General features: G+C 43.3%; 1 protein-coding gene across 1 annotated transcript in view; it reads left to right on the top strand.

Annotated features, from left to right (window-relative positions):
* Positions 1 to 11,030, top strand: part of CNST (consortin, connexin sorting protein) — a 111,439-nt gene extending 100,409 nt beyond the window's left edge. Inside the window, exons 10-11 of the mRNA XM_080825132.1 lie at positions 4,206 to 4,341; positions 8,365 to 11,030. Coding sequence (XP_080681258.1) covers positions 4,206 to 4,341; positions 8,365 to 8,570 — 342 coding nt within the window. The 3' untranslated portion in view covers positions 8,571 to 11,030. The remainder of the gene's footprint in view (positions 1 to 4,205; positions 4,342 to 8,364) is intronic.
* The last annotated feature ends 996 nt before the right edge of the window (positions 11,031 to 12,026 follow it).

Here is a 12,026-nt window from a genome sequence, read left to right as displayed (position 1 = left end):
ACTTAGGCTTATTTGAAAATTCTGTTCATCTCACTTTAATTGTAACATATTAACAGAAGACACCAAGCAAAATTTTAATAGTCACAGAAAATAAGATCTCTTCCCATAAAGAAAAGGGCAAGAGGTTTAACAAGCTTGTATTCAAACTCTGACAGTAGTTGGTGCGACAAATGTAATAAGCAGGTTATATGAGGTGTCTGAGCTTGGCTTGTTCTGTAAAATGGGACTAATTATGCCTGAGTGATAGAGTTGTGAAGATCACGTGTGGCATGTTGTGTAAGTGTGTACCGATTGGCCAAATTACAGGTCTTATGATGGAGCCCAAACCTAAAGGAGCTGGCAGGGACCATCACATTCCTTCAGTGAACAGTGGCAGTAAATTTGACACATTTTTCTGGAGTGAACTCACTGGCGTGTAAGCTACTTAGAATATACGAGTGTGATTTGTGAATGTTAATTCTCAAGGTAGTCAGAAACTAAGCATGTGTTCCTGTCCAAAATTCACCAGCCTTAAAGTTCTGGATTGAGCGAGTCTCTGTCATTAGAGGAATATTATGTGGTGTCTGCTTTCTCCTTTAATTTTGGGTGCAGGCAGTTCTAACAGCAAGGCCCTCTCAGTGTTTTCCTTGTCACAGAAGGTTTACTGTGTGCCAGTAGAGTTACAAAATATTTTTTGTTTTTTATGATCAGTTAATTCTTAAAATGCTATTTAAGACAATCATTGATATTTGAGGGGCGGCACAGTAGAACTACTTATTTGCAAATGTACGGGACTAGGCCAGATGGATGTTTTGTTTTGCTTTTGTTTTTAATTCTTCACTTATTCATGGAATACCACCAGCAACAATTACATTAATTACAGCTTGGACGTTTCTTTTTGTTCTCAGTGGAAGGGCTGTTATATTTTGTTCAGATAGGAAAGAAATTTGGTAATTGAAGTGGACAGCTAAATTTGGTTTTTAAAAGCTTTATTGTTTTGAGATTTAAAAATTAACCTTTTAATGCTGACATTATGGTAAAAAAGGGGGAAAAAGACATTGAAACTTTGTGGGGGGGGGGGTCGTTTGGAGAAGACACGCTTCCAGTGGGTCCTAAATCATCTTCTCTACCTACTTAGAAACACTTGGCAGTCTTTTGCATAAGACCCTGAACTAAGACCCTGACCTTGCTTTGGCTTACTTGCCTTTCTACCATAGAATCAAGGAAAACTCTGCCAAAGTTGTTTCTTAAACTTTATGTTTGACTGCCTTGGTGTGGTAGATGGAATTTCTGTGGTAGGGGTAGGTTCTAAGACCCCTGCCCAAAAAACTTTTTTTTACTTTCTCTCTCTCTCTCTTTTTTTAAGATTTTATTTATTTATTTGAGTGAGAGAGAGAACACAAGCAGTGTGAGGCACAGAGGGAGAAACAGACTCCCCACTGAGCAGGGAGCCCCATGCAGGGCTTGATCCCAGAACTCATGACCTGATCCGAAGGCAGACGCTTCACTGACTGAGCCACCCAGGTGCCCTCCTGCCCAAAACTCTTGCCAAAACTGAAAGGACCACACCCCACCTGTTGTCTTCTAAGAGTTTCCCCCTTGGCATTCATCTCCTGGTCCTAAACTTGGACCCACCATCCCTTGTTCCATGTCTGTAGACTAGGAATTCAGGGCCACGAGAAAGGAAAGCTCCCCAGAGGAGGTCCCTGAACCTGACTGAAAGGAGAGAAAAGAGCACATGCCCTCACTTCATACTGGGGTGCGCCTGCTGAAACAAGCGATTTTTGGTGGGAGAGGAAAGAAAAAGAAAGTATAAGGTGTGGTTAGATTTCAAGCCAAGAATTAAGGCTTAGGTAGGGGGACGGGGTCAAAACAGAATGCTGACCCATCCCACACAACTGTAATTTCTCCCCTCTTTCAAAAACTTGCCAAAGTTCATTGCCTCCCACAGTAAATAAGGTGGGGCCACTTGGGAAGGCTTGTAGTCCTTAACTGTGTGACTTCCAGAGCCAGATGCCCCAGATGGGGCCAAGAGGGACTAGGGTAGGGACCTACCAGCTGGTGTGCCAAGACTGGCGGCTGGGTCTTGGGAGCACGTCTGTGTCTTTCCAGAAGACTTCAGAGCTTCGTTCAGTCCTTCAACATACCTTTGTTCACATTCACTGTCTTTTTTTTTTAATGTTATGTTAGTCACCATACAGTACATCATTAGTTTTGGATGTAGTGTCATATTCCAGAGGTGTAAAGGTAACAGTAATGCCACTCTGGGGCTCATCCACACACTTCTCCCCCACCACCAATTATTAATAGGATTTTTTTTTCCTTAGTATTTAAAGCAACTTGAAAACACTTATGGTTTTAGGTGAATTCACTGTAAGTAACTGTATGACTTTATTTTATGGAGAAAATAGATCATGAAAATAGATTGTCTGTGAAAATGCACCCCCCTTTTTTCCTACGTTTATGAAAAATAAAAAGAATATCAGTGATACATCATTAGTAGTAATATAGCCATTAGAAGTCATTTCCATTTCCAGCTCTTCAGAGATTTATTAGGACTCTTTTCCTCTCCGTTTCAGTGTGGTGTGCACAAAGTCGTTCCTTCCTGCAGAAAGGGGCTCTTTAATGTTGGATAAAGGGGGTGTTTGATGTTGTTGCTTTCTAAAGAAACATTTGAAATTCTGTTCCTTTGCATATTTGTACTTTCCATTTTAATGTCACTAAAGTGCTTTAGTTTTCTCAAAAGAAGGACACCATCTGAAATACACATTTCCTGTAAAAGGAATAAATTGCTAACATTGATTTTTTTTTTTTTTTAAGGTAATGGTTTCTATAGACCCATGTTCAGGGAAGCCCAGTAGAAGATTATATTGAGTCATTTGGCCCTAAAAGCCTTGAGTTATAAAAAGAACGAACAGGATCAGTAATATTTATGCATAGCCCATTATCAGCAACTGCTGGCTGGAGCTGGAAATCGCATTAATTATTTTATGCCATCGATCAGACAGATGACATCACAGGCAGAGCCCTCAGCTTCCCGTGACCTGCTCCCAGCAAGTCACTGACATCTGCATGTTGGGCCCACAATGCCCACCTGTGTCATCACCTGCAGCTTAGCCATCAGGCCAACTCACAGGTTAACTTCTTCGAATCAACCTGCTGCTTGTTGGAGGGGGAGCTTTGCTTCCTGTGTGGCTCAACCAGCTGATCCCCTTCTCCCTACACCGTGGAGTCTCTCAACTCCTAAATGGCAAGGGTTTTTGTTTTTGTCTTTGTTCCTAAAGAAAGGGTGGGGAGGAGGCAGCATAGAAAGGGGTAGAGGTGGGGGACAGGAGATTTTAGCCAGCTCTTTGTCCGAAGGGCCAAATAGTACACATTTTAGGCTTTAGGGTCTGTTGGAGCTCGTCATTTCTGCTGTTGTAGCAGCCCCACAGGGCTACACACCCCCACAGGGTGTGTAGATGAATGTGCTTGGCTGTGTTCCAATTAAATGTTATTTACAAAAAGTAGGCAAGGGGCCCTTGGCCTACTGCCCATAGTTTGCCAACCTCTGCGTATTACAAAGCAACATATCCCTAGGAAACTGGCTCTGAGATATTCCAGAAGAGAAGTCCTTAAAATACTTTGAGCAGTAGAGCCTAATTTCATAAATACATAGTGTCTCAGAGGACCTGAGCTTGGCACCCATTTTGATGTTAAGAGTTGGCATCGGGGGCGCCTGGCTGGCTCAGTCGGTAACACGCGACTCTCCATGTCGGGTACTTGAGTTCATGGCATCAAGTATATTTCACATCTCACATGTTCGTTTCTTAAAAATTGCTGGTGAATGGAAGAAGTGGCGGGCATCAGCGTCTGGTATACGGCAAACGCCAGCAGTCATGGTTAAGCAGAGTGGGGCCGTGAGTGACCATCTTACAGGGGCCTTCCGGGGACGTGGACCCGAGAGCCGGGTGGGTACAGGGAACCGTGTTTCCGGTCCCTGCGCACTGCATCAGACTGCGGGCCCTGGAGCCGGCTCTGGGCCGGGGGACAGCCGCTCGCGTTTCAGATCTGTGTATTTGGCGGTCATCTCCATAGAGTCAAAGTACTGTTCTGTTGTAACGATTCTGATAATTAATTGTGATGGGGTTTTTTTCTGTAGGAGTTGGGTAAACCTATAATAGAAATTCCAGTGCCTGTTGAGTAGAATCGGCCTCTTTACTGTTCATGTGAACTATCTCCAACAGGTTGTCCCTGCGGAAGGGCTGGTCTCTATCTTAAAGAAGAGGAATGAGGGTGTAGGAGACCATCCTGCCCAGATGCAGCAGAAACCATCAAAACGAAGAGTGAGGTTCCAGGAGATCGATGATGACTTGGATCAAGGTAAAGCACCCCGGTGGGTGGAGCCCCCCCCGCACCCCCCCCAGTCTAGCACCGAGCTACTTCTCTGGGTCGACTTGGGAGCATGTTTGGTAATGGGGTTTGTAAAAAGAGCATGTGTACTTTGTTGCTTTAGTATATGCTGTAAAGAAACACAGAATCAAATGAACATCAGCAATTCTGTTATTCCTGAGCATTTGGTTCAAATAAGTGAGCAGGTCATAAACTTCAACTCCTGGCCTCCCTGTCTCACCGATGGACAGTCTGCTTGAGCTCATTCAATGTCCTGTTTAATACTTTTTTTTAAGTGAGCCTGCTATTGTCTTTTTTTTTTTTTTTTTTAAGTAGCCATTCATATTCCTTTGGAGGTCTGAGAAATATTTCTGGATTACAAGTATATTCTCTCTGGTGATTTCTTTCTTTTTTTTTTTTTAAAGTATTTTTGCCTTTATTTCTTAAAAAGATTTTATTTATTTATTTGAGATAGAACAAGAGTGAGAGAGAGAGAGAGAGTGTGCACGCGCACAGACAGGAGGAGCAGCGGGTAGAGGGAGAAGCAGACTCCCTGCCGAGCAGGAAGCCCAATGCGGGGCTGGATCCCAGGACTCCAGGATCATGACCTGAGCCAAAGGCAGTTGCTTAACCAACTGAGCCACCCAGGCGTCACACTGCAGGGGTTTCTATATGACTTTACAGGAGAAAGTGCCTCTGAAGATGCTTACCTTTGCCCCCTCCCCCAGGGGCCCCATGTGGGCTCTCCCTCTCCCACTCCCCTTGCCTGTGTTCCCTCTCTTGCTGTCTCTCTTTCTCTGTCAAGTAAATAAATAAAATCTTTTTTTTTAATAAATAAAATCTTAAAAAATAAACTGTGAAGAATGTTCACATGGAAATACAGGATTATGAAGAAAAACGTGGAAAACTACATGCACTATATGGTTAACATAGATGAGGGAGTGGGAGAGAATGTGATGCAAAAAATAACCAGAAAAGAGGGAGAAAAAAACTGAACTAACCAGAAAAACCCCAAGAGATACAGTAATGATATTATACTTATTCATTTGTAGAAAAATATATTTGCATATATGCATATAAATTATCAAACCTATTGACCATTAAAATTTATTAAACTATAGATTTGTAAGTCATAGAAAATATAATTACATAATCTTAATTCTTTAAGTTTCTTTTAAGATTTTATTTATTTACTGGAGAGCGAGCACGCACACAAGCAGGTTGGGGTAAGAGAGAGGGAGAAGACGACTCCCCAAGACCTGAGACCATGACCTGAGCTGAAGGCAGACGCTTAACTGACTGAGCCACCCAGGCGCCCCTACAGAATCCTGTTTATATAACAATCCTGAAACCTGTGTCTTTGAACTGGAAGGATACACACCAGAGTGTGTTTTCCTCTGGGGTGGGAGGGGAATATGCTTGACTAGGAGAAAAACAGAAGTCTCTTAGATTCTTAGATGTTTCAGTGTTTGAATATTTATAGGAAGAATATATTCACATAATCATATAAAATCTTCCAAATAAAATCTATTTCATTTATGTTTATGAAACATGGGTTTTTTTTTAATATTTTACTTCTTTATATGACACAGAGAGAGAATGAGTACACAGGCAGGGTGAGCAGCAGAGGGAGAGGGAGAAGCGGACACCCCGCTGAGCAGGGAGCCCGATGTGGGTCTCCATCCCAGGACCCTGAAATCATGACCTGAGCCGAAGGCAGATGCTTAACCCACTGAGCCACCCAGGTGCCCCAAAATGTAGGAGGTTTTTATCATTAAAGTAATATGTGCTAATCATGAAAAAACTCATGCAGTAATGGGACACTTGGTTGGTACAGTCTGACTCTTGGTTTTGGCTCAGGTCATGATCTCGGGGTTGTGAGATCGAGCCTCGTGTCAGGCTCTGCATTCAGTGGGGAGTCTGCTTGGGATTCTCTCTGTCCCTCTGCCCCTCCCCACCACCACACATGTACGCTCTCTTTGTATCTCTTGCTCTCTCTAAAATAAATAAAAGCTTAAAAAAAAAAACAACTCACGTAGTAATGAAGTAAAACAGTGTCAAGTCTTCCGATCTTCCCTTGAGGATTTCCCCCAAGTACTAATTGAAGTTTCTTACCATCTTTTCAGGACACATTGTGTATATATGTGTGCACATGTGTGTAGACACAATGACACATACATGGTTTTTGTTTTAACACAAATGGGTTCATTATATACTGTCATGTCACTTCTTTTTCATTTAACCAAATTAGATTATTTTATTTATTTATTTGACAGACAGAGATCACAAGTAGGCAGAGAGGCAGGCAGAGAGAGAGGAGGAAGCAGGCTCCCTGCTGAGCAGAGAGCCCAAGGCAGGGCTTGATCCCAGGACCCTGGGATCATGACCTGAGTGGAAGGCAGAGGCTTTAACCCACTAAGCCACCCAGGCACCCCAGAATAGCCGTTTTCTTAATATTGGGAGATCTATATGGACATTTTTATTAAAAACAGGCCTGCCCGTTATTAAGCAAAATAAAAAGAAATCGCCGTACTAGCTAGAACATCACTGTTCCACTAAATGATAAGAGTAAAATTGAGTAACGGCATCTGGGTGGCTCACTGGGTTAGGCGTCTTCCTTCGGCTCAGGTCATGATCTCAGCATCTGAGGATCAAGTCCCACATTGGGACCCTTGCTCAGTGGGGAGTCTGCTTCTCCCTCTGCCCACCGCTGTCCCTTCTTGCTTGCTTTCTCTCTTTCTCAAATAAATAACATTTTTTAAAAAAAGTAAAATTGAGTAGCATGTAAAAGTGATCCCACCCAAAGACAATTTTTTATTGTTTAATATCAAATTGACCTTGCTTTAAGGTGAGCTCATGATGTGAACTCCAAAGATATTGTAATATTGAGATTGTAATTTGTGCCCTAAAATAAGGCTATGAGCATACCAGAGAAGCACTGCACTTCTTTTCTTTTTTAATAGAGGCGATTATATTCATTGTGTAAATGAGCTAGTTTTCATTTTAACATTGATGGGCTCCACAGATGTGTGTGTCTGTGGTGACTGACAGGTGTGTGTCTGTGGTGACTGACAGATGTGTATGGTGACAGGTGTGTATCTCCAGTAACTAACAGGTATGTGTCTGGTGACTAAAAGGTGTGTGTCTGTGGTGAATGACAGGTGTGTGTCTTGGGTAATAGGTATGTGTCTTTGGTGAATGACAGCTGTGTGTGGTGACTGACAGGTATGTGTCAGTGATAACTAATAGGTATGTGTCTGTGGTGACTGACAGGTGTGTGTCTGTGATACCAGGTGTATGTGGTGACTTACAGGTGTGTGTCGGGTAATTGACAGGTGTGTGTGTATGGTAACTGACAGGTTTTGTGTGTGTGTGTGTGTGTGTGTGTGTGTGTGTGTGTGGTGACTAACAGGTATGTGTCTCTGGTGACTGACAGGTATGTGTGGTGACTGACAGGTGTGTGTGGTGACTGACAGGTGTGGATCTGTGGTGTCTAATGGGTATGTGTGTGTGGTGACTGACAGGTATGTGTGTGATGACTGACAGGTGTGTGTCTGTGGTGACTGACAGGTGTGTGTCTAGTGACTGACAGGTATGTGTCTGTGGTGACTGACAGGTGTGTGTCTGTAGTGACTGACAGGTGTGTGTCTGTGGTGACTGACAGGTGTGTGTCTGTGGTGACTGACAGGTGTGTGTCTGTAGTGACTGACAGGTGTGTGTCTGTGGTGACTGACAAGTATGTGTGTGTGGTGACTGACAGGTGTGTGTCTGGTGACTAACAGGTATGTGTCTGTGGTGACTGACAGGCATGTATCTGACAGGTGTGTGTCTGTGGTGACTGACAGGTGGGTCCCATGCAGTCCTCACATGCACTATCTTCCTGTCAGCAACTCACGTCCCTGGAGAACTCAGGTTAACTAGAAACGTCTACTCACCGTGATCAGCGAGAAGACAGCAGACACCGGGATTTCCATTTTGCACCAATTTACCCTTACTCTGTTCTCCTGTTCACAGATGAGGTTGGAGGTGGTTCCTGTATTTTACTGGTCTTGCTGTGCATAGCAACGGTTTTCCTGAGTGTGGGAGGAACTGCATTGTACTGCACTTTTGGTGACATGGAGTCGCCCGTTTGTACAGACTTCGCGGACAACGTGGACTTCTATTACACTAAGCTACTGCAGGGAATGGCGGAACTGAAACACTGGATCTACCTCTCCTAGCGGCGCTCAAGAGGCACAGGCCTGCTGGCAGTGAGAATCAAAGAGAGAAACTTTCTAAACGGCGTTTATTTTCAGAGTTCTGTGACATGCATCCCCTCCCCGCAGCGAGGAGCCCTGGACTTCCAGAAACGGCAGCTCTAAATGGTGATCCAGACGCGCTCTCAGAACAACCCTGAGGCACGGGGCGATCCGAGCATCGTGGTTGGAAGGACTGGGCTTCGGAGAGCACGTCCACCCGCTCCGTGCTGCTTCCCAGTGTAGCGAGCTACGCCCAGCAGAACTTCAAGGGCGCTGGTAGAGCCCCACCATTTTCAGCTGCCTCGTCAAGCTAATGGTTAAAGGACACGTGGTTTACATTTGTTGGTCCAAAGACATCGCTTCCAGCCATCACGCAATAAGTTTGTGTATAATCAAAAGGACTTACCTTACGGTTTCTTTGTCTTTTTTTAGTTAGCTTTGGGAGCTGTATAATTTAGGCTTTATGCATTATTTCCAGATTCCGTTCTTCATCTGTAAGATGATCCTGTGTGAGGGTGTGCGTGCGCGCGCATGCGTGCATGTCTGTTTCAGACGGTTCTCATAAGCAAATACCTGACGTAGAATAACAAAGATGATCTTCATTTGAACCTGACTACAGATGTGCGGGCACAGATGGAAGGCTTAACTGTGGAACAGATGAGTTGTAGAAATCTCAGCCCCAAAATCAGACACTGTGATAGATCTGGGACAATTAATTTGATTAACTAGCCAGAAATTAATCACAGGCCTAGAGGTAAAGAGGAAAAACTAAAGAGCTCCCTTTAAGTCTCAGGCACCCAACTTTATCATGGGTTCAGTGCTTCCTGAGGAATGAGGAGTGCTAGACCCGCTTCTCAGTAGGTGAGCACCTGTTATTAGGTTCTGAGAATCTAAGAACCAGAATACAAAGATCCAGAAGATTCTAGTTCCTGCTCTAGATGTTTTAATTCTGGTCTTATGTAAAATAAACTCCTACTTTGGCAAATGAAATTAAATCACGATATATAATTCAGTATTAACAAATCACACATTCAGATGTTCGAATGTGCATTCATATCATGGGCTTGATTTAGACCTCTTACAGGATCATTAAGCGAAAATTCAATCATATCTTAAATAGGTAAGTGTCTGATTTTTGTTTCAATCTGTCAGTTTGGTGACATTTCCTTTTCTAAGGTACAGTGGTCTAACATTTAGAAAGCCTCGCTTTGGCTTTTTATAGCATAGGCAGCCTTTTAACAGAAACAGAACACATGAATTCTAGTTTTTTAGCAAGTGACCATTATTTCATGTTTTTTGTTAGGATCGCTTGAAAGAAAAAGGGAGAAATTACTTTCTAGTTGTTACTGGCTGGTACAGTACCTCCCTGTATGTTTCTCTTATTTATTTAGATTATATGAATTTTAAAGGGCTTTTTATATAAGTTGGAAGTCTGTTGAGCATGCGTTCGGTTATCCCGATGCTACGGATTTAATTGCTATGTACTTAGTGTTTTGATTTTCTACAATTTCGGTTCAGTGTGTTTTTAGGCTTGTTCATTTTTAAGTCGGTGTTTTATTTCCACTTATAATACCATTTGACTTGTCTCTATCATGTACCATAAACTGTAATATTTTCAAGGATTATAGATCAAAGATATTTATTTAGAAGTGTACAAGAGACTAAAATTTAGATTCCTTATGCTTAAGGCTGATTTTATTAGAGGATTATTTTAATGTTCTATTATAAATTTTAAGAATTTGTATTCAGATGGTATGTAAACTATGTAAAATGTTGATGGTACTATCTCACGTGGTTCTAGAAAAGACATTCACCCAAGTCCGCCGTGCGGGGCATCCCCATCAGAGACAAACCTCTTCTGTTTAACCCTCGTGATTTCTAGTTACAGGAATTTGGTGGTGGGGATTTCTGCCAGTTTTATGTCAAGATAAATCAGAATTCTCCCTCCTGTTCACCTCTTTTAGGTCACTATCGAAGTCCTAAATAATCCATAGCGTCACATTTGCCTAAAGGCCACCAGGGCCACCCGTTTCGGAAGCCAAAGACCTCACACTGAGGCACAAGGACTGAGACAGACTACCTGGTTCTCAGGGGCCCAGTTGGGTGTCAGACAAACCATGTGTGTCCTCACGCTTCCCAGGGAGTGTGAGGTGAGCTCAGGAGTGTCTTGGTATCTTGACTTAAAATGAGCATGAAATCAACTAGAAAAACTTAGGGCAACTTTAAAAAAATGTAATAGTCATTTATTGCATGAATTGGAGTAATTCCATTGGTGATTAAAAAAAAAAAGAAATTGTTATCTCACGCGTAAAAAAATCATCCGGTTTTACTACAATGTAATTTTTTCTGCCATTTGAAAGTACTGACAACTATTTGTAACTAATCTTCCCCAAAAACTGTATTTGAGGGTAACAGATCAAGCTTGTAATTTAAAATGACACCAACACAGCGTCTCCGAGAGTTTATTTGAGCCGTGGGGTACTGAGAAAAATGGCTTTAAAGCAACAGTGAAATGCCTTGAGAGGTTGGTCTGGCCCCACGAGCAGATGGCCGTCTATTTTGGGAAGTCTAAGAGGTCCCTACGTGAAAGCTCTTTTGGTTCTAAACCGTTCCCCTGTCTGCCTGACACAGGAACTGAAATTTACTCTGAAAACTCATTCCTTCGGATTTAAAAATCAAAATCCACTGGGCTGTGAATCTGTGTATTATGCCGAGAGGATTTGAAATTTGAAAGCAGGCCTTATTTTGAAAGGACAGGTGTGAACTGGGGCATGCTGGAGTGGCGGGGTGCGGAGGGGGCAGGAATTGAAAGAGAGTGAGGGAAGGTAGGAAAAGGACAGAGAAACCCTTTGGCTGCGAACCCGCTTGCTGAGAGGCTGGCTTTGTGGGCATTTACCTCCCAGTTCAAAGAGAGACTGATTTTTGTCTTCCCACTGACATGACCTGCCGAACTCTCGTGGATTTCTATGGGTTTCAGTAATACTCATACACCCCTGGATACTTCCCCGCACAGTGTGTATGGTGTTTCCACCTGTATGCGTGTGATGCTTACGTCCAGAAACACACATCCCTCCCTGCGGGTTTGTATCTCCCCGTCCCGTCTCTGCTTTCCATCCCGTCACGTTATCTCCACCCTCAAAAAGAACGAGCGCGATCAAGGCTTGGGCATAAATTCTGGTGCCATCTGCCGATTGAACAACCTCAGAGAGCAACATCTATCGTGCCCCATGCACTAGCCCTGTAAAAACTAGGGTAAGCTAAAAATTTCCTGAAGGATTCTAGGACAGTTTAGCTCTTCCTGGGTTTAGGGTGCTGAGAGACAGGGGTCTCTCCTCCCTGGTTCTAATGAGAGGGACTCCTGAACTCAACTTTCTGCCCGTTGCCCTGAGATCGGTGCAGAGCCGTGAGCAGTGGCGGTCGCCGCCTTGCACCTCCACA

The sequence above is a fragment of the Martes martes genome (genome assembly GCF_963455335.1).
Source record: "Martes martes genome assembly, chromosome: 15".
Taxonomy (NCBI): domain Eukaryota; kingdom Metazoa; phylum Chordata; class Mammalia; order Carnivora; family Mustelidae; genus Martes; species Martes martes.
The sequence above is the reverse complement of the archived record's forward strand: the minus strand, read 5'-3'. Positions and strand labels throughout refer to the sequence as shown.